The 27,993-nt window shown below is 59.5% G+C and overlaps 1 protein-coding gene across 8 annotated transcripts; it reads left to right on the plus strand.

The window, feature by feature from the left end:
* Positions 1 to 877: 877 nt before the first annotated feature.
* On the plus strand, positions 878 to 27,953 carry RAB11FIP5 (RAB11 family interacting protein 5). 8 transcript variants are annotated; one of them, XM_031949706.1, is made up of 7 exons: positions 1,392 to 1,818; positions 9,685 to 10,118; positions 10,364 to 10,687; positions 10,778 to 10,988; positions 16,427 to 18,772; positions 27,089 to 27,275; positions 27,690 to 27,953. In XM_031949706.1, exons 1-7 carry the CDS (start codon positions 1,688 to 1,690, stop codon positions 27,897 to 27,899), a joined length of 3,843 nt encoding a protein of 1,280 aa, XP_031805566.1. In that variant the 5' UTR covers positions 1,392 to 1,687; the 3' UTR covers positions 27,900 to 27,953. The 8 variants fall into 8 exon arrangements, with proteins under 8 accessions (XP_031805568.1, XP_031805567.1, XP_031805569.1 ...); XM_031949708.1 differs by lacking the exon at positions 1,392 to 1,818 and adding an exon at positions 878 to 1,187 and having other exon boundaries at positions 10,364 to 10,988; XM_031949707.1 differs by lacking the exon at positions 1,392 to 1,818 and adding an exon at positions 1,329 to 1,381 and having other exon boundaries at positions 10,364 to 10,988.
* The last annotated feature ends 40 nt before the right edge of the window (positions 27,954 to 27,993 follow it).

Here is a 27,993-nt window from a genome sequence, read left to right on the forward strand (position 1 = left end):
TTCCAATTGATGGGCATCCACTCAGTTTCCAGTTCCTTGCCACTACAAACAGGGCTGCTATATTTTTGCACATGTGGGTCCTTTTCCCTCTGTTATGATCTCTTTAAGGCCCAGTAAGAGCACTGCTAGGTGCAAGGGTGTGTGCAGTTTGATAGCCCTGTGGGCATACTTCCAAATTGCTCTCCAGAATGGTTGGATCCGTTCACCCCACCAGTGATGCATTAAGTGTCCCAGTTTTCCCACATTCTCACCAGCATTTATCATTATATTTTCCTGTCATCTTAGCCAATCTGAGTGGTGTGAGGTGGTACTTCAGAGTTGTTTTAATTTGCATTTTTCTAGTCAATAGTGAGAGTATTTTTTCCTATCACTGTAAATGGCTTTAATTTCATCTGAAATCTGTCTGTTTATATCCTTTGACAATTTATCAATTGGAGAATGATTCATATCCTTATAAATTTGACTCGGTTCTCTTTATGTTTTAGAAATGAGGTCTTTAGACCTCATTTAGAAATGAGGCCACAGAAACAGTGGCCATAAAAATTGTTTGCTAACTTTCCGCTTCCCTTCTCATCTTGGCTGCATTGATTTTGTTTGTGCGAAACCTTTTCAATTTAATGTAATTAAAATGATTCATTTTGCTTTCATGATATTCCCTAGTTCTTTGGCCATAAATTCATTCCTTTACAGATCCAGAGACTATCCCTTGTTCTTCTAACTTGCTCTATGTCTAAATCATAAACCCATTTTGACCTTATCTTGGTATGTGGTGTTAGGTGCTGGTCACTGCCTAGTTTCTGCCATGCTATTTTCCAATTTCCCCAGTAATTTTTGACAAATAGTGAGTTCTTACCCCAGAAGCTGGGGGCTTTGGGTTTGTCAAACACTAGATTACCGGGGTCATTAACTCTGTTGTGTCTCGTGAACCTAAATGTTGGGCCGATCCCTCGATTTCTCAGCCAATACCAGATGGTTTTGATGACTTTGCTGCCTTCTGAATGGCAGTTGGTTGACAGTTGGTGAGCATGGCCGGCCCCTTCCCCGCAGGATGCTCTGGACCGGAGGGACACCTTGGGGACACTGAGGCGCCGAGTAGGGAGAGTGTCACATTTGAGAAAGTGCCAAGAGGCTCTGCTGAATAGCCGGATTGTGGTGTTCATGGAGGGGCGTGTGCAGACTCTGGGGAGGTAGGAAGGGGCCAGGCCAGGGGAGGGGGGACAGAGTTAAATGTCCTGGGGGAGAAGGGAGCTTCTGGAGCTCCCCGAGCCAGAGGTGGCGCGCTCATCCCTGAGCTTTCAAAAACTGTCTGGCGGCCGAGTGCAGGGGCCGGGTTGGCGTGGGGGATGGGAGGCCAGGCAGCCGTTGGAAAACCGTTGGAAGGGTCAGGGAAGGAGACAGGAGGGCCTGGGCTCGGCTTGTGGCTGATTAGGGGAGGACGTTCGGGTGGATGGGATCCACTGGGAGGGCAGCCTGAGGATGGGGCCGGGGGCCTGGGTGATGGAGCGGGGCAGTACCCCGGGTGCCGAGGGGCAGGTTGGAAAGAGCCTTTGAGGGGAAGGTGAAGAGGCCGGTTTTGAACGTGTTGAGATGTCTCGGAGGCAGTTGGTAAGGCAAGCCTGGAACTTGGAGAGGTCGGGACTTGGCCCAGAGATCCAGGAACCATCTGTACAGAGGTGCTAAGTGATCCATGGGAGCCGGTGAGATGAAGCAGAGGGAGAAGAGAGGGGGACCCAGGACGGGCCCAGGGCAGCACTGGCGTAATGGCTGTGGCCCAAAGGAAGCTCTAACCAAGGAGGCCGAGAAGGGCCGGTCAAAGGGGTATGAGGAGCCCCCAGTGCCCAAATCAGGCAGCTTCTGCCCCTGCCCTGCCCCTGTTTCTGTCTCTGCCCCTGCCCCTGTCCCCCTCCAGTCTGCCCAGAGTCATGTGCCACATGTTGGAGGGAGTTTGTGAGCGAGGAGGAGCTAGGCCGGGGCGTCCACGATGGGAGAAGACTTGACCATCAATTTTTCCCCCTTAATTAAAAAAATGCATTTATTTATAAGGACCCTCCCAGTCTGCCCAGACCTCTCACCAGCAGTAAATGGCTGGCTCTTCCCCCTCCTCTCTGGGAGCCCCAATCCCTCTCGAGCCCCTTCTTGGTGAGTGGTTCTTGTCCTTCTCAGCTGCCTCCTGGGGATGGGGCAAGGAGGGACCCCCACCCTCTGCTGCCTCACAGACAAGTCGCTGAGGGGTCTCTGGCCTCGGACTCCCCCGTGGGCCCACCCGGGTCTGAGGGGGGAGGAGATCTTAGTATGGGCAGGGCTGGGTCCACACGCCCGACTGGGACCCATAGAGGGTGCCTTGGGGGCCAGCCACTGTGAGGATGGAATGAGGTGCTTAGCCCAGTGCCCGCCTGGCACACGGGGAGCACCATCTAAGCGCCGTGCCATCCATGCCTCAGGCGGCGCTCTGGCGGAGGGGGGTTGCTGGGCAGCCGGTATGGCTCTGACCCTGTGCCTGGGGCAGGAGTCTGATTGCTGGTTGGAGAGGAGGCCGTGGCGGGGCCTCCACAGCGGCCTGTGCCCATTCCTGCACACGTGTCACGGCCCCTCGGTGAAGGGCGCTGGGCGGGCAGGCCGTACAGCTCAAGAGAGTGGCCGCCTTGGGGACGAGCGGGCCGGGCTCAGGGCTGAGTGGGAGCCTGAGAGGAGAGCCTTAGTCCTTGTCCTGCCCCGGCGCCGGCCCAAGTACCCCTTCTCCCAGCAGCCTTGGCAGCCCTCCCCGGCCTCTGCTCTCCTGCCTATTTCCTCCCTGGCTCGTGGGCTCCATGGGCTACGGGCTTGGTACACAGCAGGTGTTTAATGTTTGCCCACTGGGTAAGTAGAGGCCTCTGGCTCCTGGCACACGACCTGCATGAAATGCTTCATTTGCAGAGCCCTTTGATGAGCTCCCAGCAGCGCAAATGAGCCAGACCCAGAGACGGGGAAACTGGTTGGACTGGATGGCAGGAGAGGCTCAGGCCCTGCACCTGCCCCCCGAGGCTTGGCAAACCTTGGGAGCTGGGGCCCAGCTGGCGCTCAGGAGGTCTTCCTCCCACTCCTCGGCACATCGTGCCATGTCTCTTTAGTTTTCTTACCTGTGAAATGGGGATAATCATAGAGATGATAGGGAGGTTCCGGTGAGATAATGGATGGCAGAAGGCTGGGGAGCCTGAGCTGGGGACTGAGCCCACACCCCTCCCTCGAGGAGGCTTGCCTGGGTCTGGGGATGGCACGGCCTCCTTGGTGCCTCTGGAAACACCCGTCTGGGAGTCGAGGTCATAGGGGTCGGGTGGTCGTAGCTCCAGGGCTAGACCCCCTTTTACAGAGGAGGAAACTGGGGCCCAAGGCTCCACTAGAGCACAGATTCTGGGGGGATCTAGGAAGGAGAGTGTGTGCCCTCCAGCTAGCAAGGAGCCTGCTGCGATTAGAACTCTGGTCCCCCAACAAGCTGGCACCCTGTCTATGCAGTGTCTGGGGGGGGGGGGAAGGTGGTGGCCAAGACTCCAATAGGCTGGGCGCCTTGGTGGGATCCCTTCCCCCAGAATCACCAAGTGCTTTGTCCATGGGGGGGGTCAGCGAGGAGTGGGTGGGGCTAGTCCACTGCCTTCTGCTCTGGGCTCTGGGTTCAAATCCTGCTATTCCTCAGCCATATGACCCTGGAGCATGCCACCTTCCCTCCTCCTACCTCAGTTTCCCCTCCTGCAAATTGGGATGTGGGGACTTTGTAACACTTAAGGGAGTTTGGGCATCCTGCACTTATTAGTCGCCTGCTGTGTGTCGGGTGAATCAGCCCCTGCCTCCCCCTCTTCTGCGGGGAAGATGAGAGTCCTCACCAGTGGGTGGAGACGGCACATCCAAGTGGGGGGCCCAGAGCTGGGGAGGCCGGGGGGTCCTGGAAGACTGCGTGGAGTGGGAGGCTCTAGAGCTGGGCGTGGGGGGTCACACAAGGGGCTGCTCTTGGAGTACTTGCCTGTGGGAGGGCTGGAAGGCCTAGAGCCAGATTCCGGGTGTGAGGCCGAGGCTGGCGGCTTGGAGGCCACAGGGAAGGAGAGGAGGAGAGCTCCCAGGCGGCTGAGGTTGAGGTTGAGGAAGGAGCTTTGCTGAACCTACTTCACTGCTGTCCAGAGTCCTGGGCACTCAGAGGGCTGGAGGTACTGCCGTGGGCCTACTGTGTGCCCTGGACAGAGTGGGACGGGTTGGAGGTGACAGCCAGGGGTGCCACCCCTGTGCCCGGAGGGCAGCGGGTGGGTCAGAGGAGGGCCAGGTGGAGGATATTGGCTCTCCCCTCCCCTCCCCCAAGCAGGGGGCCACGCTCCGCTGCCCACACGCCACATTTGGGTGCCCGCAGGCCAGTCATGCCCGCTCCTCCCCGGGATTGTAGGTCACTTTCTGGAGAACTTTTACCTGGAATGCGGAGCTCACTTTCTCATTTGCTCCATGGTGGGGGAGGCTTTTCAGTGGGAGGGGACAGCAAAGGCCACACTTGGCCCCCCCAGCTTTCTGGGCATCGGGGGCTTCCGCCCCAGAGCAGACCGAGACGCTCCTGCCAGTTAGTGAATGGCAGAGCTCGGCTCCCTCAGTCCTGCTCCCTGATCTCAGTTTCCTCCTCTGAGCGCCCTCTCACCCTATGACATCTCTGGAGGGGCCTGCTCTGGGCGGGTCTGTGGCAGGATTGGAAGCTAGGCTTTCTAAGTGGGACGTCCGGGTCCTGGCTTGGGCTATTCGGGTCCTAGGCCAGTTTCCTGGGTTCTGGGCTGGGGCTTCTGGGTCCTAGGCTGGGTTACCTGGGTCCTAGGCTGGGTTTCTGGGGTCCTAGGCCAGTCTTCTGAATCCTAGGCCAGTCTCCTGGGTCCTAGGTTAGATCTCCTGGGTTCTAGGCTGGATCTCCTGGGTCCTAAGCCAGTTTCCTGGGTCCTAGGCTGGGTTTCCTAGGTCCTGGGCCTGTCTCTTGCATCCTGGGCTGGTCTCCTGGGTCCTAGGCCAGGTCTCCTGGGTCCTAGGCTGGGTTTCCTGGGTCCTGGGCTGGTCTCCTGGGTCCTGGGCCAGTCTCCTGGGTCCTAGGCCAGGTTTCCTGGGTCCTAGGCTGGGTTTCCTAGGTCCTGGGCCTGTCTCTTGCATCCTGGGCTGGTCTCCTGGGTCCAGGCCAGGTCTCCTGGGTCCTAGGCTGGGTTTCCTGGGTCCTAGGCTGGTCTCCTGGGTCCTGGGCCAGTCTCCTGGGTCCTAGGCTGATTTCCTGGGTCCTAGGCCAGGTTTTCTGGGTCCTAGGCTGGGTTTCCTAGGTCCTGGGCCTGTCTCTTGGGTCCTGGGCTGGTCTCCTGGGTCCTTGGCCAGTCTCCTGGGTCCTAGGCTGGATCTCCTGGGTCCTCGGCCAGGTCTCCTGGGTCCTGGGCCGGGGGACCCAGGTCCGCCTCTGCAGCAGCCCTGCCTTCCAGATGAAGCGATGGGGGCTGAGATGGGCAGTGCCCGTGGCTCCCCAACCAGGAGGTGTTTGAGGCAGGATTTGAGCTCAGGGAAGGCCCCGGGAAGTGTTGGGGAAGCTTAGTGGGCAGTGGAGCGTTGCCCTGAGACAGCCTGGGGACTGGGAGAACAGGACCTGGGGCCCTCAATCCCGCCACGTCTCGGTTCTGGGGGGGTCCTTGCCTTGCCCTCTCCGCTCTGCGTCAGCCCCTGGGCCTGGCTTTGGGCTCTTTGTACATGGGCCACCTGGTCTGGGAGGGAATCCAAACTGAGGCTGCTGCCGTCCTGGGGGAGCCTCAGAAGCACCTGTCTGCCCCATGAGGAAACTGAGGCCCCGAGGGGCCCGTGGTAGATGCGGCTCAGAGCCCCAGGCCTGTAAGAAAGATGGCTGATCTTGGCAGCGGCCATCGAGTCCCCTGGGGAGGCGTGACTCACCCAAGGGTGGATTTGAACTCAGATCTCCCTCCAGAGTCTTTTCTCTTTGCCCCTGCTGCAGCCTGCCCAGGAGCGTTCACTCAGTGAGTGCTGGCTGCGGGCCTCCCCTGGGTGCCTAAGTGATCCCCAGAGGAGCGGCTATTCCCTCCCCGCCCCTCCCCCAGCCGTCTCGGGAGGGGACATCGAAACGTCCACTGCTCGAGGTGTCCTGTCAAGGACGAGCCGGCTGGTTGCGGCTGGGCTCCTGCAGGCTGGCAGCGGGCACGGGGGAGTGGGGGAGGGGGGGACTGACCTTCCCTCGGGGCTCCCGTGACTGCTTCTACCTGGTGGGGGAGGGGTGGAGCAGCTGCCAAGCCTCCTCCTGTGCTGGGACACCCGGCACTTGTCTGGAGCTTCCAGACTGATGCTGGGCACCAGCCTGGGCACGGGTGGTCTGGCCTCTGCAGGACTTGGCTTCCTCCCAGACCCCTGCTCCGTCTTCCACCAAAGACCCCAGCTCGTGGAGATTTATTTCCCATGGAGGTGTCTCCTCCTTCCCCCCAACTGTGTAAACTCTGCGAGGGCAGGTGCTGCTTTGGAACCCTGACCTCTCCAGGGTCCAACTGGGGGATGGGGTGGATTTTTGGTGTGAAAGAAGAGGCTGGAAGGCCTTGGTTCGAATCCTGCCTCACACTTAACAGTTTTGTGATTTTGATTGTATATTCTAAAATGGGGCGTTTGGACTTGATGATGGGTGTGGCCATTTCCCACATGGGGAAACTGAGGCCCCTGGAGATTAAGGTGCTGGTCACAGGGTGACCCTGGGCACTCAGAGCCACTCTGCTGGGGGAGGTCCCCTGTGCATACGCCCCACACATGGCATTTAATGAGCGCTCTGATGGACAGAGAGCAGGCCCGTGGCAGCCGGCCACCCTTTGGCCTGTGCCAGCACCGGTCTGAGAAAAGCCCAGGTCTTTGGGAGTGTGGGACGTCTAGAGAAGGGGCCGCATGGCCCTGTGTGTCCCCTGTGCTTGGTCCAGGTCACAGCTGGCAGGGTTGGTGTCCGGGCCAGAGGAGGACCTGGGCAAGCTGAAGGCTCTAGGGGAAGCTGCATTACCACGGGGCAGGGGAGGAGCCAGAGCTCCGGTTTGGGGGCTTGTCTTCTGGACCCCCATGGTCAAGTCTCGTTGAGGCTCACTGTCAGAAAAAAGTCCCCTCCCTGACCTCAGAGTGGGTCAGGAGCTGTACAGGCCAGTGCCGGAGGCTGAGCCCATGGTCTGAACACTACAGCAGTCGAGAAGGCGGGTCGTGGAGCCTCCCAGCGGTGCCCTGGACTCCCCATGGCCTGCTCTTCTCCCTTCCTCTCCTCCCCCTCCCCCCCGGCCTCCTTGCCTCTGGCCTCCTCAGCCCTTTTGTCCGCCCTGCCCTTCTCTGCCAGGATGGTTTTTCCTTAAGCACAGATCTGTGCGACTCCCCTACTCAGTCAGCTCAGCGGCTCCCCATTACTCTAGAACCTAGTACGCTATTTCCCTGGTGACTCTGGACTTTGTGCTGCTTCAGGACGCTGCTCCTCCTTTCCCCTAACTTTTGTCAGGTGATCTTTGCTAGTTTTGTTGGCATGTGAGGAGTGAGTGAGCTCATTTATGCGTTGTCTTTTTTTCTTATTTTGACTGTCCTCCCCAGGGATAATTAACACCTCTCCGCTAACTGGGCCTGTCTGTATTTAGGTTCAGAAGGCCATTTTAGCAGGGCAGTTTCATGGGCAGACTCCCCACTATTCTGTATTCTGGCATTATTTAAATGGATCTCACTTGCTTTTCTGCTGGAGCTTGTGAGTGACATGCAGAAACGCTGCTGACTCACGGGGGTTTGTTTCACACCCTCAGATCAAACCTACGCTCCTCCCTTAACGTCTCTGATGGCCCTCGACAGGCTGGCGCCCACTTTTCTTTGCAGACCTGGTGGGAATCACTCCCTCCTGGGCGCCGTGGTCCGGCCAAACTGGTCTTCTCTCTGTTCTTCCCACCCTGTGACCTGCCCCCGCCCTTGGGCTTTACCTCTGATGGACGGAGGTGGTCTCTTCTGGAAGATGAATTTAAGGCACTCAGCCCTGCGGGGGAGGGGAAGCCTTCCTGGACCCCCTCTGCCTCCTCCCCTCCGGCCGAAGGTGCCGCCCTTCACTCCCGGACTATCCTGAATTTACCCACGTCTCCCACCATTGATGAGATGCCTTCTCTGTGCCAGATGCTGTGCTGAGTACGGCTCCGAGAAGCTCGTGGGTATCTGCGCCCTCTCGTTGCCAGCCTCGGAGCCAGTCATGGGGAAGGGGCAGCGTGGGCACGGGTGCGTAGCTTCATAAACAAGAAGGCTTTTATTTGGGAAGGGGGAGGAGACCCTTCCTCTCCAGCCGGCAGAGATCTTTGCTCTCCCGTTAATGGGCCCATGCCAGCCCGGCAGGGGGGGACACCAGCTTCACCCGACTCTCTCTGGTCTGCTCATGATCCTGACCCCTTTCTATCGTTTGGGAAAGTCCTGGTGGGTGGGGGCTGCTGCCCTCAGGAAAGGTGCCCCAAGAGCCTTGTGTTGGCAGTGGGTGTGGGTGTGGGGAAAGCGGCGCCCTGGTCGGGGGGTTTCCATAGAACTCTCAGAGCCAGGGGTCCACGGTCTGATCCTGGAGAAGAGTTTGCGCTCTGGAGTGCATACAGTGTGGCTGCAGCCAGACTCCCTGGGCTGAATGGGGGTGAGGGAGGAAGGGTTTGCCCTGGACTCAGACTTGTTGGGTCCAAGAAGTTATGGTTGGGGTGGGTGCCGGGGGAGATGCCAGCTGGCCAGCAGTGGGCGGGCAAATGGGCACAGCTTCCCAGGCTGGGACTCGGCTGTTGGGGAATCCCTTCCCTTCCCCCGGTGTGGGACAGGAAGCACCTATTATGAGCTGTGATTCCCAGGAGAGTGCATACATATAGTATTTTGGGGGAATATACTGTTGTATATACTGCTTGCACATAGTATGTACATCATAGGACTTTAAATCCCATTTGTTTTGTGAAGCCCTTGGCCGATCCCAAGGCACTCGGCTGGTTCTTGTGGCTTTTCTCCCTTGTCCTTAGGCCGGCCCTCCCCTGGCAATGCCCCGAGCTGTCCAGGCCGGTACAGTGTTGTGCGCCTGCATGTGTTTGTGTGTGTGCGCGTGTGCACTGTGCCCCCGCTGCTCACGCTGCCTTCTCCTCTGGCCTGGCCCGGACAAGATGATCTCCAGGTTTCATCTGGTTCAGTTCCTGGCGTGGTGCTCTGGGTAGTCTGTGTGGGCACCTGCTGGGGGGAGTCCCTTCCCTGAACCTCAAGTCTCTTTGTATCTCTCTCCCTACTCTGTCTCTGTCTCTCCTCCTTTGTCCTAGCAGCCATCTGCCCTGCTCTGGGCCGGGGTTTCTTCCTGTGCTGTGGAGGTTTGGGGTCTTGTTGGGGGGTCAGTGATCTGGGGCCCTAGAAAAGGTGGGCATGGGCACAAGACCATTCTGGGCTGGGCAGGAAAAAAGCAGGCGCATGTGGCCTGAGCAGGGAGTGCGAATGTGGAGCTCTCCACAGACTCGCTGCACCCCAATCTGTGTCGGGGCGGAAGCGGTGGGACGCTGCCAGAGAGGCTGGGAGCTTGCCGGGGGTGGGGCACTGCCAAGGGCTCGGGGCTTCTGGTGCGGCCCCTTCCAATGTAGCCCAGCCCTGGGGATGGGCTCAGGGCGGTGTCTCTGTGGCCTTCTGGGGCGGGAGCCCTGACCTCTCTCTCTCCCCTCGCTGCAGGTGGTACAAACTGCACTCCAAGGTGGGCAAGAAGGAGAAGGAGCGTGGCGAGATCCAGGTCACCGTCCAGTTCACACGCAACAACCTGAGCGCCAGCATGTTTGACCTGTCGGTGAAGGACAAGCCGCGCTCGCCCTTCGGCAAGATCAAGGACAAGATGAAGGGCAAGAAGAAGTTCGAGCTGGAGTCGGCCTCGGCCATTATCCCAAGCAGCGCCCTGGATGACCCCGACCTGCTGGGTGGCTCCAACAAGAAGGCCAAGGCCAAGACCTTCTTCCTCCGCAACAAGCTGCGCAAGTCCTCACTGACGCAGTCCAACACCTCGCTGGGCTCGGACAGCACGCTCTCCTCCGCCAGCGGCAGCCTGGCCTGGCCGGGCTCCGACTACCTGAGCCGCTCCCCCAGCCGCCATAGCCGGCTCTCCACCGACGGTGGTAAGGGGCGTGGCGCGGCCCAGGGGCGGGATCGGGGGTGGGGCAGTGGGAGGGGGTCGCATGGAGCCCCGGCCTTTGGGGCCTAGGAGGAGCTGGGGTGGGCAGTGTCCGGGAGGCACACAGCCCCGGCCTTGGGCCCCAGGGCACCCCCAGGTGATTGGTGGGAGGGGGCCAAAGGAAGCGGAGAGCCCGAGGCAAAGCCTTCCCTCCAGCTCCCTTCAGTTCCTTGCGTCTCCCCCTTCCAGGCAGAGACTCGGCCCCGTCCCCCAAACTGCTGACCCACAAACGGGCCTACAGCGATGAAGTGAGCCAGGTGCAGGCGGGGCCGCCCCGGGCGGGCCACGATCCCGGTTCCGGTTCCACACTCTGCATCAACGGCAGCCACATCTACAGCGAGGAGCCGCCCGCCCCGCCGGCCCACCGGGCCTCCATCTCAGGCCCCTTCCCCTCGGCCAGCGCCCTCCACGGCATCTCCCTGCGGCGGGCCGAGGAGGCCACGGGGCACTCGGACGCAGTCCCCTGGGGCCGCAGCGGCCATGGCGGCAGCTCCGAGACAGTGGCCATGGCAGGTGTGGGCCGCGAGGAGGAGGGGGTCCGGCGGGCAGAGGGCAAGCCCGTCCAGGTGGCCACACCCATGGTGTTCTCATCCCCGTTGGCAGAGCGAGAAGAGCCGAGGAGGGAGGAGCGCAAGCCCCGCATGGGCCTGTTTCACCACCACCACCACCACGGGGCCGGCCGCAGGGGCTCCCTTGGGGACAAGACGGCCCCTGCCCTGGCCGCAGCCCCCCACCCTTCCTCCAGCGGGGAAGAGAGGAGCAAGAGCGGCTGGTTCGGTTCCCGGGAGGGGAAGGAGCAGGCGCAGAAGCCCAGGTGAGACCCGGGGGGTGGCGGGGCCGGGCCCTGAGACGAGGCTGGGGGGTCGGGCCCCAGGGATCAGCTCTGGAGCAAGGAGCTGCTGGGCCTCGGGCTGGCTTGGGGAGGAGAGCCTGGGCAGCTTTGGGCCAGCCATTCTCTGCCCCCGGGACTCCTCCGTTTCCTTCTTTGTAAAATGGAGGGGAACAGGACCTCTCAGTGCCACGGCCTGGGAGCCAGGCGGGAAGAGCAGTCCTCCATCCGGAGGGTGATTTGCCCCCATGGTCCCCCGCCCAGGGTCTGGGCACTGCCCCCATCTCAGCGCGTCAGTGCCCTGCCCACCTTGGTCCCCTTGCCCTTGGGCTGGCAGGGGCCTGGGAGCTGGGCCTGGGCCCACAGGCCCCATTTCATCAGGCTGGCCCGGGGTCCCACCCCAGCATCTGGAGGGGGAGGAGGGCCGTGCAGGGGACCGCTGGGAGCATCGTTTGCCCAGCCCCCCAGCAGAGGACGGGCCCCCATTAGAGCTCGAGGGTGACCTCCTTCACTGCCCACAGGGCTGGGCCTGGATCTGGGTGTCTGAAGTGGGCACCGGCCCGGAGTGGGGACACTGGCTTCCTCCTCCCTGGCTGCTTGGCCTGTCCCCGCTGTCACAGTGTCTCCTGCTGCCTGCTGTGTGTGTGTGTGTGTATGTGTGTGTGTGTGTGTGTGTGTGTATGTGTGTGTGTGTGTGTGACTGTGTGAATGTGTACACACAAGGGGGGGATTAGATGTGAGGGGGGGGTCTGAGCTCTCACTCCAGAAGGGGAAGGGAGGATGTGTGGGGAGCTGGGCGGGGCCCCTCTGGGCAGGAAGCGGGCTTGTGGGTGCTTTTGGGGGCTTTGGCTGTGGCCCCCACACTTGTAGGAGCGCTGGGGGGGGGGTGAGGGAGGTGTGGTGGGCAGGCTCGGGGAGCATTCTGGGACCTCCCTGACCCCGACTAGCTGAGGACGGACCTTGGCCTGGCAACGTCAGGCACTGGACAAGCATTAGACCCGGAGGCAGGAAGACCTGAATGCGAATCCTCCCGCGGGTCCCCACTGCTGGGCCTTTTCTGTTGTGAGATGAGCCAGGGTTGGCCTTGGTGACTCCAAGTCCTTCCGGCTTAAGTGTGTGAGCCAATGAGAAGCGAGCTGCAGGAGAGCCAGGGAAGGCCCGTGGGGGCCCGTGGGGGCCCGTGGGACACCCGAGCTTAAGCGGAGCAGCTGCGGGGGTGGGGCTTGTGGGGTCGTGTCAGTCAGACCCGGTCTGGTGCCTGGCTCTCCCATGGTGGAATCTCCTTCCTTGGGCAGAGTCCGGGCAGCTCCAGGCTAGCCTGGTCCAGAGGCAGAGGGAGGGAGAGAAGGGACCATGGGTGGCTCTGCCCGGCCTGGTGGGGAGATGCAGGCGCTTCCCCTGAGCTGGAGCATCTGCTGGCAGAGCGGGAAATGGGAGTGGGCAGAGCATGGCTCCCCCCAAAACAAGTAACCTGAGCTAAGCTCTGCCCCAGTCCCTCAGCACCTCCAGGCTGCCCAGGGGGCCCCGCGGGAGCTTCCATTCTCCTAGTGCCCCTGGCTCCAGTGAGCTTAGGCACAGGGTCCCTCTCAGCCCTCAGGTCCCTGGGGAGGGCAGCAGATTGCCGCCTCCCTCCTGAGGCCTTCCCTGACTTCTCCCCCGCTCTTGGGCATTTTTCTTGTGCTAATGTAGCCTGGGCGACCCTCCCTCTCCCATTCTGGGCTCCCTTTGGGTGCTTGAGAGGGGCCTGCCTGGCGTGAACCCAGCTCCCGAGGTGGGGGGGCCAGGCCTCCAGCCCCCAAGATCTGCAGGTGCCTGTGAATCCTCCCCGGGGCAGGGCCTCGTGCCCATCCTGCGCCCCTCAGCCTCCCCTGCGCCCCCAGCTCCACTGTTCCCGCCCCTGCCCACCAGCCAGGGAACAAGCAGGTTTGAGTTGTAGCACAGCTGCAGGACTTCTGGGCCCTGTGCCCTGTGCCCCGCGCCCCATGCCCCATGCTCTCCTGCGCCCTGGACACGCTTCTCCCCCTAGTCTTGAGGCTGATGGTGAGAGATGAGCCAGACAACTTGTGAGGGGCTCCTGGCCTGGAGTCCGGGCATCCTTCCCCTGCTCCCTCTGGGGCCGGGCGGGCTTGGGCCGGGCCCCAAAGGCAGCGTCACTGGGCTCTGTGTAGAGCAGAGGGCCGTGGTCGGGGCCCTGGGGGCCGGGATGAGCCAGTGTGGGTGCAGCGGAAGCCGTGCAGAGAGAAGCCAGGAGGACTCTGGAGGGGGCTCTCAATGGGGGCTGAGGCTGTGGAATTGAGGGGGCCATAGGGAGTCACTGATGATCTGGGGGCAGGAAGGCTTTATTTGGTGGCTCAGTGTGAGGGCAGGGATGGGGAACGAGAGCCCAGAGGCATCCTGGGGCAGCTGGCGGTAGGAGCAGAGCAGATCCTGGCTGGGCCAGAAGAACCAAGACTGAGAAAGGCTGGAGGCCCGAGTCTAGCTTTGTGGTCACGGCGCCACCTCAGGGTCACCCAGGGAGCGGCTGGCAGGGCTGGGCTTGAAGCTGGGACCATGGATGAGAAAGTTTGGAGTTGGGGAGCCAGGAAGCGCTTAGATTCTGTCCTTGGAGGCAGGGGGATGGCCAGGAGAGAGCTCGCTCTGGAGTGGAGAGGCGGCCTTCAGGGATCCCTCCCCGAGGGGCCCGTTTGTCACCGGAGCAACAGCTTTGTGTACAATTCCTGGTGGCCCCGAGCTAACCGACCTCTGCCTTCTCCCTCTCCTCTCTGGGCCTGGTGCCACCCTGCCCTCTCCCCCGGGCCAGTGACTCATCCAGGTGAGGAGGGGGCTATGTGGGGTGGCCCCATTCCCCTCCCTCCCAAACCCCATTGCTGACCAGTCGGGGCGAGACGTGCGGGAGAGAAGGAGGGGATCAGAGGGCTGACCCAGGATGGGGGCGCTGGGGAGCTCTCAGAACCCCCTCTGGCTGTGGAGGCCAGGGCTTTGTTCTCTCGGGGAGGGGGGGCAGCTTAATCAGGGTTGAGCCAAATGACCTCTGAGGTCTTCCCCAGTTTGAAAATTTTGATATTTTGCCCCTCCCCCCAGTAGATAAGAGAGCTTGTGCTTGGGTGAGAGAGTTTGGAAAGGGGGGGGGCTGGACTTTGTTGCCGGGGAGCTCCTGGATGTCCGGTCCCCCACCCCAGCCTGAGAGCAGGGCCCTCCTTGTCCTGTGAGTTAATGCCCCCAAAGCGCTGGGCATTTGGGATGGGCCCGGTTTGCCTTAGCTGAGGAGTTGTCTCTTGGAACAGTGAGCAGCGGGGACCCAGGAGTCGCCCTCCCCCTTCCCCAGCTTCTCCCCCCCACCCCTGTTTCCTCCCCCCCCCCCAGCACCCTCACTGAGGAAATGGGAGAGTTTGTTCCTCGGCTCGAGGCCCTGGGCTCTGGCCCATAGCGGTCCCAGGGAGGCTTCCCGGTTATTTTAATTACAACTCTGGGAGTGGGGGGGTGGGCCCCTCCTCTAAGAAGTCCTGAGGGGGCTCTGGCCCAGAGGGGACCCGTCCTGCTGCCCAATCACAGCAGGTGCTCAGCCCTCTGGCTCCTGAGGGTTAGGAAACAGGCCCAAGGCGCCAGATGAGGGTCTGGCCAGGCCAGGAGGGCCACGAAGCCTCTGGATCCTTCCCAGAAAGCTGGTTTCAAGAACATAGAAGCCTTGGGTTACAAATGCAGCCATCAGTGCTTGCCCGCACTGGAGCCCCCGGCCTTGCCATAACTTTGGGGTAACCTGGGCTGCTCTGATGGCCCAATTTAGCTCCAGCTTCTTCCCCTCTAAAACGTGAATAAAACAGGGTCCTCAGTCTCCTTCTCTAGAGGGAGGGGACTGGGCCAGATGAAGTCTGGATTCTTCAGGCCCTGACCTCTGACCTCTCCAGCCCAGGAGCTCGTTTTGTCCCAGTCCCAGGGCCATTTGGGGGCATTTGGGTGAAGCCGCCTATTAATTAATTAAGCCCTTCTCGGAACTGTTTTTAAAAGCAGAAGAAATAGCCTTAGGGTACAAAGGCAACAGCGAGAGGAGAGCAGGTGCTGGGAGGGTGCCCAGCGGGCGCGTAGGATGCCTGGCGTGCCCTGCCACCTGGCTTTGGGAACAAACTTGGGGGCGCCGGTTGGGAGCTGGTGGGGGAAGCGGCGCTGCTGGGGCCCGGCCTCTGTCCCTAGACCCTGTAACCAGAGGCAGGCCCTGAGCCCTCCGGGGCCATGGGCTGAAGGGCGGCCCCCACCTTGCATACAGGAGACCCCAGCTAAGGTTCGGTCAGTCAGACGCTTCCCAAGTACGCCAATGTCCGTCGGGGCAGTCGGATAGAAGGTCCCCAAGCCGCCAAGTGCGAGGGCGCTCTTCCCCGGGAAGGCGCCATTGAAGCCATGGACACAGACAGAGGGGAGGACCCCTGTAGCAGAAGGACCGGGGTGGAAGCACGTGTTTTTGGGGATGGCGTTGAGCGCAGTCCGGCAGAACCCTGCCCCTGAGCTGGAGGCGGGGAGGCTCGGGGACCTCCCTGGGGTCACCACCTGGGGGCGTCATCTGGGTGACCGCTTGGGTCTCTTCCAGCTCCGGGTCTGTGCTCCTGGACTCTCCTCAGCTTTGGGGGGCTTCCAAGCACTGCTGGGTCAGTCCTGGGCAGAGACGCTGCTGTGGGGAGGGGGGCACAGGCTGCTTAGCGCTCCACCCTGGGGTTGGAAGGCTTTTGGGGAATCGGTGGGCTTTTGGCAGTGCTGTGTGTGTGTGTGTGTGTGTGAGTGTGTGCTCTGGGGGGCCCTCTCCCCTCCCCTCCAGCCCCCACTTAGTGCCAAGGGGTGGACATCAGGGAACTGCTGCCCCGCCAGCTCCAGCCTCAAACTGTGCGGGGAGCCGGGCCACAGCCACAGCTCAGGGGCCTAATGGGCCTCCTCCCCTGGCCTTGGCTGCTGAGCCAGACTGGCCTGGAGGGGCTTGGGGCCCCCACGAGGCTCCCTCGGCCCCGACCTTCCAGTGGGCCTGTGTGCACGTGTGCGTGTGGGTTTGTGCATGTGTGCACGTGTGTGCTTGCACGTGGGTGAGCATGGCGTGGCATGTGTGTGCGTGTGAGCGGACTTGTGTGCACCGAGTGGGCGGGGTGCTTGTGAACTTGCATGCGTGTGCATGTGGCATATGTGCGCACATGTGTGTGCATGGGTGCTTGTGCGTGTGTGTGTACTGTGCGCACATGTTTGTGCTTGTGTTTGCACACGTGCAGTGTGCGCACATGTGTTTGTGTATGTGCAGTGTGCACACGTGTGTTTGCACATGTGTATGTAGTGTTTACACGTGTGTCTGTGTGTGCGGACTTGCATGCGTGTGCGCACACTCGGTGTGAGTGGGTCTGCAGCAGGAGCAGACATTAACCAGGAGGCCCGTGGTTTTGTCTCCTTCGCAGCCTGGACGTGTCTCCTCAGGTAGAACCTGGCCCAGATGCGCCTGCGCCGCCTCCTCCGGGCAGCCTCCCCTGCTCCCCCCCTGTTCCTGTTCCCGCCGCTGCCGCTGCTCGCATGCTAAGCACTAACCTCTTTGCACCCGCTGCCGCCACCGCCTTCGCCTCCCCCCCGCCCCCCTCCCCCAGATATCTGGGACCCACCAACCCATTCCTCCCCTCCCTGCAGAGCAACCCCTTCTTTGAGGAGCTCGTGGCGGACAAAGCGCTAAAGTTTGCTTCACCTGCTCGCTCTCTCCCCAGCGGCTCGCTGGGAGCGGCCCCCACCGTGCCCTCCCTGCCAGAGTGGGACGACACCTTCAACGCCTTTGCCGCCAGCAGGCTGTCCCCCGATGCTGGGCGCGGATCTTTGGCCCCGGCCGCAGAGACGGGGCCGGAGGAGCCTGGGCCAGTGGCCTTTGGAGCGCCCTGGAGCGGCTGCGATGACACGGGGCAGGCTGAGCCCGAAGACCCCCGGGGAGGGGGAGGCGGCACAGCACTGGCACTAGAAGCCCCTGGACCCCTGAGTCCCGAGGGAAGGAGGGCAGTCACTGCCGGCTGGCAGTCCCCTGTGTTCCAAGAACCCAGCCCCTCCTTGTCAGCCAAGTGGCGCTCCCTGAGCCAGGAGCCCGAAGAGGACGGAACCTTCTCCCTGCGCCGGGAGGCAGACCAGGGCCCAGGAGCCGGCGGCCCCCTGAGGAGAGCTGGCAGCGAGGGCGAGAAGTCGTCGGGTCCAGGAGCACCCCGCGGGCCTCGAAAAGAGCCTCTGGGCCAGGAAAGCCAGCTCTTCCAGGAGCTGAGCGTCATCACTGACCTCTGGTCGTCCGAGATGCTGAAGGTCACTCCTGTGTCGGAGAGCCTCCCTCCCATCCCCAAGAGAAGCTGGGAGCAAGAAGAGATCCTTTGGGGCGTCCTGGATGAGCCCGGAGGCCCCGCGCCCCCTCCAGACTCTCCGGGAGACGTGGGCAGAGAAGTCTTTTCACTGCCCCCTGAGACCCGGCAGGCGTCCTCCGAGGAACTGAGGCCTGCGACACCCCCCCCCAAGCCACCGCGCCTTTTCACACCCCTGAGTTCCCAGAATTCCCAGAGTGAAGAGAAGGAAATGCTGAGCAAAGAAGGGACAGAACCGTGGGTGGAAGACATCTTCCTGAACCTCCAGGCTCTCAGCCAGCAGGGTGAGCCACAGGGGTCCGAGCTGCAGGGGTCTGAGCCGCAGGGGTCCGAGCCACGGGGGTCTGAGCCGGAGGATCCCAAGTCAGAGGGGCCCAAGTCAGAAGGACTCAATCCACAGGGGCCTGACCCTCAGGGGCCCGAGCTGCAGAAGCCTGAGCCACAGAAACCTGAGCCGCAGAAGTCTGAGTCGCAGGAGCCTGAGCCTCAGGGGCCCGAGCTGCAGAAGCCTGAGCCGCAGGAGCCCGAGCCTCAGGGGCCCGAGCCACAGGAGCCTGAGCTGCAGGAGCCCGAGCCACAGGAGCCTGAGCTGCAGGAGCCCGAGCTGCAGAAGCCTGAGCTGCAGGAGCCCAAGCCGCAGGAGCTGCAGGGGCTCCAACTGCTGGCGCCAGAGCTTCCAGGGTCCAACCCAGGTCTGGAAGAGCCAGAGCGCTGCCCATCTGCAGAGCGTGTGGACCTGCGTGCATTCGAAGGGGGCTCCGTCAGCTGCTGGGAGCCGACACCCCTGGTCCCTCAGCCCAGCCCTCCGCCAGCCGTCCTGGAAATGCCTTCGCCGACCCCCAGCTCGGAGAGCACGGCCGGCCGCTCCCAGCTTCTCTGGGCAGTTCAGGAACCAGAGTCGCCATTCCTCGGCATGCTGGGGCCCCTCCGGGATAAGCCTGAGCCCCCTGGTCTCCCGGCCCCGACTGCTTTGAAGAAAGATCCTTTCTGGGGCTCTGACGGTGAAGACAACGCCTCAAGTCCCCCCTCATCTCACGGGAGCCCAGCCTCCCTTGTCCTCCCCGCCTTGCCGTCCACCGGGGACGAAGCTTCTCCAGAGTCTCCGGGCCTAGAACCCGTGGCTCCTCAGGACCCCCTCCCTGCCCGTCCCTCCCCTCCCTCTCTCCCTCCTCCATGCTCAGCCACTAATGTGAGCAGGAAGCCTGGCCAAGAATCCCTCTCTCTGCATGGAAGCCGGCCCTTATCTTTCTCTACCCCGGCCCTGGTGGACTTCCCCGCAACCCGAGGCCCCTTCGAGTTCCCCTCGCCCACCGAGGGCCCCTCGATCCCACAGTGGGCCATCGAGACCCCTTCTGCCCTGCTTGCGCTTCTGCCCCTGGAGACACGACCAGCTGAGGAGCCTCCGAGCCAGCGTGGTACCAGGTGAGGGCCAAGGGGGGGACGGGGTGCTGCGGTGCCCGGTGCAGGGGGGGCCGGGGCAGCCGGAGCCGGGCCAGAGGGCCCTGGGGGGGGGAGGCGGGAGCACCAGAGGAAAGCCATGGATTGGAGGTGGGAGGGGCCAAAGGCCATTGGGCAGAGGCTGGGACAGGAGGCCTTGGGCGGAGGGGGCTGCCCGGGGGAGCCAGCAGCTGTCCTCCGGCGGGCATGGACTGGGCGGCGTCGGGATGGCATTGCCAGTGCCTTGAGCAGACCCAGGGGACAGATCTCTCCCGGGTCGCCTAGGCCTCTGGGGCTTCCGGGAGCAGTGCCGGGAGAGGCCGATAGGTGGTGCTGCTGTTCCACCCACTTTTTTTCTTGGTGACATGGTAGCTCTGGGAATTAGTGTGCCTTTCTCTCTCCCCCCTCTCCTTCCCTCTTCACTTTCTCTCCCCTCCCTCCTTTCCCTTCTTTCCCCCTTTCTTCTCCCCCTCTCCATTCTCCCCTTTCCTTCTTTCTCCCTTCTCCCTCCTTCCCTCTTCTTCCCTTCTCTCCCCTTTTCCTTGCTCTCTCTCCCTCCTCCCCCTCACTTTCCCCCCTTGCCTTCTCTCCCCTTCCTTCCTCTCTCCTTCTCCTCTCTTCCCGTTCCTTCCCCATTCTCTCTCCCTCCTCCTTCCCTTTCCTTCCTCCCTCCCCTTCTCCCCTCCTCTGAGTATCCTCCCTTGTACAAACGGATGGCAGAGAAAGCCCTTCTCTTGCCGGGCCCACACAGGTGCTGTGGATGCTGGTGGAAGCAGGCCTGATGGCTCCTGCCTGCAGAGTGCTTACATTTTTCTGGAGGAAGACAGGAACCTCAATTCAGGGAGAGAAAAGGCCCGGGGCTGGGTAGGGAGCATGTCTGGGGGCTTGGTTTTAAAGGAATAAGCGGGGGGGGTCAGGGGGGAGGGGCCCGGGCAAAATTGGGGGAAAACCAAAAACAGAAAAACTTCCCAAAATTCCCCTGGGTTTTTGAGGGTTCAAAGGGGGGTGTTTCAGAAAAAGGATGCCCATCCATTTGCTAAAAGGCGGGGAAAATCCTTTCCTGGGTGAAAGGGGGTTTCCCCCCGGCAAGCAGGGCTGGAATTGGGGCGGGGAAACCGGGTGTCCCGGTTTTAATTTCAGAATGTTTTGGTGTGTTTGGTAAATTGTCGGTTTCCTTTTTGGGGAATTCCCAGTCCAAAGAGGAGGCCTGGAGGGGGGAAAGGGCCTTTGGTTTCCTGGGCTATATTTGGAAGGTCGGGGCTCGGGGCCCTCCGGGGCCCCCTTTTCCCTTCCGGGGTTTGAGTTTTGGCGGGCCTCCCCATTCCTGTGAAATACAGCCCGGGAAAAGCCCAGCCGTTCGATGGGTTCCCCCCCGGGGCCGGTTCCCCCCCCGGCTCATTTTTAAAGGAGACATTTGCCCCTGTACTTTCCCCCTTGTGTTTGGGAGCCCATCCTAGACAAAGGGTGTTTAGTGCCCTTTGGCTGTGTGGCCACCCTGGGGCGGGGGGAGGTTTAGTCCCCCGGGGAGGGGGGTTGGGCGGGGGAAGGCCCGCCCCAGGGACTCCCTCGAAAGGAGACCAATCTGGGCCGGGCCCAAAAAAGAATTTGGGGAAAAGGAACCCTGGCAGGCCAGCCCGGTGGGGCAGGCCCGGTGCTGGGTGGAAGCCCCTGAGGAGGCAGGGCTGGGGAGGTTTGTGTGTGATGAAGTAAACCACAGAGTGGAAAGGCAGGAGCGGTCTGGGCTGCGGAGGCTGCCAGCGTCAGCCGTGCGGTCCTGGAGGCCAGAGGGAGCCCCCAGGCTTTCTGAGGAGGGCAGATGTGCCTTGGTGGCCGAACGGCGCCGGCCTTGGGCAGGAGACTGTGGTGGGCAGCGCTGGGGCCTGCGGTCCCCAGGACACAGACGGGACCACAGGTAGCCAGTCCAGTGTCATGCTTGGCCCAGAGTTAGAGGTCCTGAGCGACATCTTCCATACGGAGGAATCATTCTGTCCATTCTGGGTCCCCGGCCTTGTGCTGGGCTCAGGCCAGTCAGTTCACAAGCAAAGGAAAAGTGTCTGCCCTGGGGGGGGCTCGCTGAGGAAGGCGCGGGGGTGACAGCCATGTCTGGACCATCTGGGCCCGTTGTGATCACACCAGGACACACAAGTAAAGCAGGAAATGGGGCCGGGAGGCCAGAGGAGGCAACCGGGACATCGGCCATGCTGCGCGTGTTTGGTGGGCGCCCTTCCTCAGATGGCAGCTCCAAGTGAGCTCGCCGGGCAGGGGAGGCCTCCAAGGAGGGCCCGTCTCCAGCCTGAAAAGGCAGGGTTGGAGACCAGACCCCTGTTCTCCCTCCCTCTTCCTGCGCTCTCCCCCGAGACGCAGGGTCCGGCTGCTCAGCTCCAAGATCCCCCTCCTGGGAGAGGAGGCAGCTGGGGAGCTCGTGGAACCTGCTGATGGAGGCAGCGATGGCTCCCTTGGCTCGAAGACGAGTGGGGATGGTCCTGGCTGCAAGGAGCCGTGGCCTCTGAAGGCGAAGGGCGGAGGCCCCCAAGCTGCAGAGACCTGTGCCAGCAGAGCCCCTTGGTTCCGGGAGAGCCCCTTTGTTGTGAAGTGCAAGACCCCCCAGCTCGCTCATCGGGTCTGACTCTTTCGACCCCACTGGGCTTTCCCGGCAGAGATAGCGGGGCCATCTCCTTAGCAGCTCCATTTTACAGAAGAGGAAACTGAGGTCATGGGTGCCGGGAGCCGGGGAGGAGGCAGGGCTCTGGGGCTCTGGCGCCACCTGGCGGCCCCGGGCGGCCCTTGCCTTCAGCAGCCTGACGGAAAGCCGAGCTTTGAGAACCTGGCCCGCTTTCGTAAGGGTTTAGGCAGAAAGCTGGCCCACCGAGGGCTGGGGGAAATGGGCTTCTCCCTGGGACTCCAGGAGTCCCGGCTTGGGACCGGCTGCTGGCAGCCCTGTTTTAGAGGGCTTTTGAGCCCATCCGGGCGCCACCGGCGGGCACTGAATGGGCTGCTGGGGGCTGCAGGAGACTGGAGCCGGTGCCCACAAACCCCCAGGAGCCCCCCCCCCCACCTCCCGCTTGCGGCGGCCTGTCCTGGCCGGAGGATTTAGGCAGCTTTTGGTCCAGCAGCCCCATTTTACCAAGAAAGAAAGTGTGACCTGCTTGAGAAGGGAAAGGACTAGTGCAGGGTCACATGCTGGTAAGAGCGGTCAGCGTCCGTCCCCCCAGGGCGCCGCTGCACCCTCTCGGCCCCGCCTCCACTCGGCCTCTAGGAGAGGGTCCCTGGGGGCGCCTCCACCCCACTCACTGCCCAGTGCCAGCCCGGCCTCAGCCACTTCCTGGCTGGTGACCCCAGCGGGGCCCTCAGTGCCTCGGTCTGTTTCCTCATCTGTAGAATGGGGATGGTCCCGAGCTGCTACTTGTCAAGCACTTTGCCTTCCTTCAGCATAAGTGCAAACGAGCCTAAATCCCTCCATGTACAAATTCTGCTTGCTGCTTCTAACTCTGTCCTCAGGGACCATTCAAAACTCAGTCTAATTACCCTTTGACCCTTCAGATACCAGAACCCAGCCCCTCTAGTCTCCTCTTGTCTAGGTTATTGTTCCAGTAACTTTCCGATCCTTATAAGATTTCATTTCAGGGTCCCTCCAGACTCCAGGGTGCTTCCCCTGTGTGTTCTGCACTTTCCCAGTGTCCCTTCTAAAATGGGCGCCCAGAAGAGAGCTCATAGTACTCCAGATGTGGGCAGGTGTCCCCTGGCTTTGACCAGATCTCACCATGGCCTCAAACCGGGCGTTTGGCCTGTAAAATCCAGTCTTTTCAGAACAGCTGCCATCTGTGACATTGATTATTTGAGCCCATAAGTCTTTACTTTTTTCTCCCTTAAGATCCAGCCCAGTGTGGTGGTCAGTGGAGGAGATCTTTTGGGATCCTTCTTAGGTGCGTCAAGGCAGATTTAGGCTTGCTGTCTTGCAGATTAAATAAGTTTGTCATCCATAGCCTTTCTTGTCATTGATAAAAACCTTGAGAAGCCCAGACTAAGGTCAGAGCTCCTGGAGGCTCAGATGGAGATTTCCCGCCAAGTTGATATTGGACCATTGATGACTTAACGCTTTTTAGAGCTAGTCATTCAGCCTGTCCTGAATCCACCTTACTGGCTTGTCAGGCAACATCCCAGCACATCTCCCACCCGAACAGCACGGAAGCCTTTGTTCGATGCCTGCTGTGCAGTCTTTTTAAAGATTTCCTCAAATTTCCTTTGTGTCTTGAGTCTCCCCGCGAGCCCCAGAGCTGGTTTTTGTAGCTGAGTTCGGACCATTTTAAAACAAGAGCCTCGAGTTGACAGAGAGCGCCCTGGCAGCATTGCCTGCTCGTCCCAGGCTGATGAGGGCGGTGCTGGGACCTGCCTCAATGGCAGCTCTCTCTGTGTTAGAATACTCTGCCTATGTTTCACAGATGAGAAAACCAAGGCAAAAAGGGTAAGGGCTTTCCCCGAGATATAGGTACTCAGAGCTGGGCTGGAGTCAGCTCAGATTAGCTCCAAAGAACAAATGGTTAAGTTTTCAGTGGAAGCACTGACGGTGCAAATGTTACAGATCATTATTGTTTTGCTAATGAAAGAGCAAATGTTGATAATTTAAATTAACCTTAAAAGTATCTGTCTCCTGCCATGTTTCTTCCCCCCTGCCCCCCCAAAAAGCTTACCTCTGGGAATTCTGCAGCCACAGTATAGCAGCAGTGAGCGAACCCAGGGCTTCCTAATTTTGAGACAGGCTCTTTCTCTTCAGGGTCACATTGCCTTGAAACTACAGAAAAGTGTAGAGATTCAGAAAAGGCCATGGCTGTGATTTTTGGACAAGTAATACTGGCTCTGATGTTTCTCAATGAGATTTAAATGGAATCATTTTCTCATGTGCTGCTGTGCACCTGAAGTGTGTGTACACACGTGTTACATGTGTGTTGGGTACACATGCTGTGTGTGTGTGTGTGTGTGTTTCAGCTTCAGCCAAGGGTTAAGAAGGAAGCCCTCGGGGTAGAGTATGTCCTCAGCAGGCAGAGTGGGAAGAGCTCTCGCCAGGGAGTCTGAAGCCATGGCCTTAGCCAAACTCCTCAAGCCTCCATCTCCTCATCTCTCCAGTAGTGATGAACCGACCCCTCGGTACCTCCTGCTCTGGATTATTCCAAGAGCACCTTTCCCAGTTCCTTTGCCTGTGAGGGACTGAGACCACCTTGCATTTCTTCCTCATCTGTTGTTTTCTCTTCCCACATCTGAGGCCATCTTGTCGCACCCACCCAACCCTGGGGTACCCTTGAGAGTGGGAGGACTGGAATAGGTGACAGTCATTTTACCCGATCCATCCCTCACTCCTGTGAGCTCACCAGGGCAGATGTCATGTCCCAGTCTTGGAGAGGAGGAAAGGAAGGCCAAGGGAGGGAAGGGAATGGGACTGAGGCTGCCCTGGGACCAAGTATGGCAATCAGGACTTGAGTCTCATCTGCTTCTTTTCATCTGAGTCCTAGCTTTAGTTACCTGGCTTCCCTGGAGCTGTCACTGCTCAACTCTTGCTCCTGGTCCCCAACTACCTGAGGGCTTTCTCTAGTACAGATAAGTCTTCTGTCACTCCATTGGAGGTTTCTTGGTAGAGATCCTGTTTTCTTCTCCAGCTCATTTTACAGTTGAGGAAACTAGCCAAACAGGGTGAAGGCACTTGCCCAGGCCCACCCAGCTAGGAAGTGTCTGAGGCTGGTTTTGAACTTGGGGCCTGGTGCTTTGTGCACTGAGATACTCCCTCGTGCCGTCCTTTTCCCTATCTGTAAAATCAGCCAGTTGCAGTAGGGTGGCCTTGGGGGTTCCAGCTCAGAGATGTGCTCTGCTGCTTGGAGCCTCCTTTTCATTTCCTGTAAAAGTAGGGGCTGGGTTGGGCAGCCCTTCCGAGGTTAATTGCCCATTCCCTGAATTTAGTGCATTTGTATCTGGGTGTCTGAGCCATGCGTCTGGATTTATTTCTGGTTCTCTTGGAGTTCTTCTTCTGCTTCTGTTGTTGCTCATCTCCGTGGCCTCTAGCACACCGTGCGTAAGCACTTTGACTCCTCCATTTGATTGGCTGGCCTTCTGGGGTCTTAATTGCAGGTTTAACTCTTGATCTCGTTTCCCTTTTTATTATTTTTTGATGAAAAAAGTTAGAGATAGACATGACTCCCCCTGTGGCCTACTTAAGCTTTATACTACAAATTTTGGGATGAGGAGTTGCTTTGGAGCATTGAGAAGTTAAGTGGTTTTTCTGGGGCCGCACGACCAACTTGTGTCAGATGGGGGACTTGAACCTAAGTCTTGCTCTCTATCTAGCATAAGATTTGTTGATCAGGCAACTAGCAATTGTTATTGCTGATTATTTTTGGCACCATGGATTAATCATCTGGCAGGGAAGTCATTGGGACCACAGTTTAAGCCACCTTAGATCCTTACTAGCTGTGCAATCCTGGACAAGTCACTTTACTCTCCCTCAGTTTCTTCATGTGTCAAATGAGCTGGAGAAGGAAATGAGAAACCACTCCAGTGTCTTTACTGAGAAAACCCAAAAGGGGTCACAAAGAATCGGACATGATAAAAAACGCCTAACCACAACATTTACCAGGCCCTTTGCTAAGAAAGGCAGCGGTCCCCACTCTTAAAGAGTTTGCAGTCTTGCAGCAGGATATATACAGGATGAACTGGAGATAATCACTGCGGGGAAGACCCTAGCATTCAGAAGGCTTAGGGAAAGCCTCCTGGTGGGATTTTAGTTGGTACATATTGGAAGCCAAGGAGAAGAGATGAGGTGGAACAGCCGGTGAAAATGCCCAGTCAGGAAGCGGGAGCTTCTCATTGAAGCAATAGCAGAGATCATCGACTGTGTGGAGTGGGATGGCAGAGGGGATGAGAATCTTGGAAAGGTATGTGAGAGGAGCGGGTTAGCGAGGGATACAGGGCTACACAATGCTAAGGGAAGCATTTTGTTAGCAGTTTGTATCTGATGTGGAAGCAAGAGGGAGCCACTGGGACGTTTGGAGTAGAAGTGATATAATTGGACTGCATAGGAAAATCACTTCTCTGGCTGAGGGGAGCGGGAAAAGCAGAGTGAGGCGGGTGGGGGACTCCCTAGCAGCTCTTACACTAATCAGTGTGTGAAGTAATGAGGGCGGGCAGAAGAGAGAAGGTGGGTCTGGGGCTATATACTTGTTACAAAGTGTATCCTACAATACAAAAGTGTATTGACGTTTGCAAAACTTGCAACTTTTTACATCTTTTTGTTTTTCTCCCACTATGCATTGTATCTCTTTGGGCAATCATTGGGCTCAGTGCACCCAATCCTATCTCAAGGAGGATTTGATGATCCTTGAAATGCTTGATTTTCCTACCCCAACAGCCGGTGCAATGTCTCTGACAGTCACTGAAGTGTGCTTTTTAAGAGCTACAGCTTTTGTATTTATCCTTAGAATAAGATCTGTTCTTAAGAAGCACACAATTAAAAATGAAATAATGAAATGTCTGCTTGGTACAACATCCAAAATGTAACTCGCAGAGCATTAACTAAAAATGGGGAAAGTCAGCTCAGTCTGACACTATGGGGTCAAGGTCAGAAATTCTAAGTCAGCCTAGTGTCCATGGAAGCACACATCCGTGTGAGAACCTCTAAGAATGGGCTTGTTTTCGAGGCAATTTGCACACAGTTATAGGTTCTTTGTAAATGCTGAATTTAACTTAACGGTGTTTTAAATTACATGGTTAAATACCTCTGGGATCCCTTCTGAGATTCAGCCATTTCCAAAAGAAAAAGAGTCTTTTCCCATTCCGAGTATATTTTATTGGAATTGTCTCAGACCAGTTTTAAAACATGACTTCTATCTCTGATAATGTCATTGCTTTTATTGTGTTTTCCCTTCTAAAGACCCCATTTGAAGAGAGAGTGCAGGAGTGTCCAGAGCGGGGGCCCCCGGGGTGGTGAAGGGCTGTGAATGGGCCTCTTGTGTGGATGGGTCAGAGGCACTGGCTGTCCAGTCTGGAGCCGAGAGTGCTTGCGGGATGGGACAGCGCTGTCCTGTGGACAGTGTTTGGCCCCAGGAGGCAGAATCAGGAGTGTGAGTAGCCACTGCCAAGAAGCAGCTTTAGGGCAAGTAGTGGAAAGAGCTTCCTAACAGGTGGGAGGGGCAGTGTGGGGTGGTCTAGGACTGGTGACTACTTGTCTTGAATGTTTGAAAGCGGGTTCTGGTTCAGATCAGCCCCTAAAATTCATCCCATTAAGGCTCCCATCTGATAGCTCTCTTCTTGTCTCCCCAGCCCTCACCCCGTGAAGCCCCTCAGCTCGGCCCCCCCAGAGGGAGCTGCAGACAGGAAACCACCTCGATCCAGCCTGAGCTCAGCCTTGACCAGTGGGTTGGAGAAACTCAAGACAGTCACCTCGGGCAACATTCAGCTTGTGGCCCCCCAGGCTGACCAGACAGCGGAGTCCAAGGTGAAACTGAAGGTGAGTGGGCTAGGTGGGGAGGCGGGCCTTCGTCCTGTCCTTGATGGGAACCCAGGGCCAGTAGTGCTGTCTTAGGGCACCAAGACTGGATTCAGGCCCCTGACCCAAGCTGCCTTCCCCTTGGGTACCTCCAGAGCTGCATTTTCAGAGCTGCCAGCTCAGTGAGGCAGTCTACAAGCATTTGCTGAGCCAGCCCCCTCATATCTGAGACCAGGGACCTGCTCTGGCTCTCTCCTTCCCTGCTGAGCCCCATATTGTCCCCTTGGTTTTCCTGTAGCCATGGCACAGATGGATCCCCTCAGAGTAAAAGCTCCTGGAGGCCAGGGGCCATATCATGATGTCTGTGTGCTGGGGCCTGTGGGGAGGGTGGGAGGCCAGGCACCGTCCCTCAGCCCTTGGCTCTGCTCGCCTCAGGACCCCTCACAACCGGACCAGTCGGCCAAGTACTACCACCTGACCCACGACGAGCTGATTGCCCTGCTCCTGCAGCGCGAGCGAGAACTGAGCCGCCGTGACGAGCACGTGCATGAGCTGGAGAGCTACATCGACCAGCTCCTGGTGCGCATCATGGAGACATCCCCGACGCTGCTGCAGATCCCGCCGGGGCCCCGGGCCCCCAAGTAACCCCCTCCCTCATTCCTCCCCGAGGGCTCACAGGCACACACACACACACACACACACACACACACACACACACTCACACACTCTCATCCCCACA

The sequence above is a fragment of the Sarcophilus harrisii genome, chromosome 2 (assembly GCF_902635505.1).
Source record: "Sarcophilus harrisii chromosome 2, mSarHar1.11, whole genome shotgun sequence".
In the NCBI taxonomy this organism is placed as follows: Eukaryota; Metazoa; Chordata; class Mammalia; order Dasyuromorphia; family Dasyuridae; genus Sarcophilus; species Sarcophilus harrisii.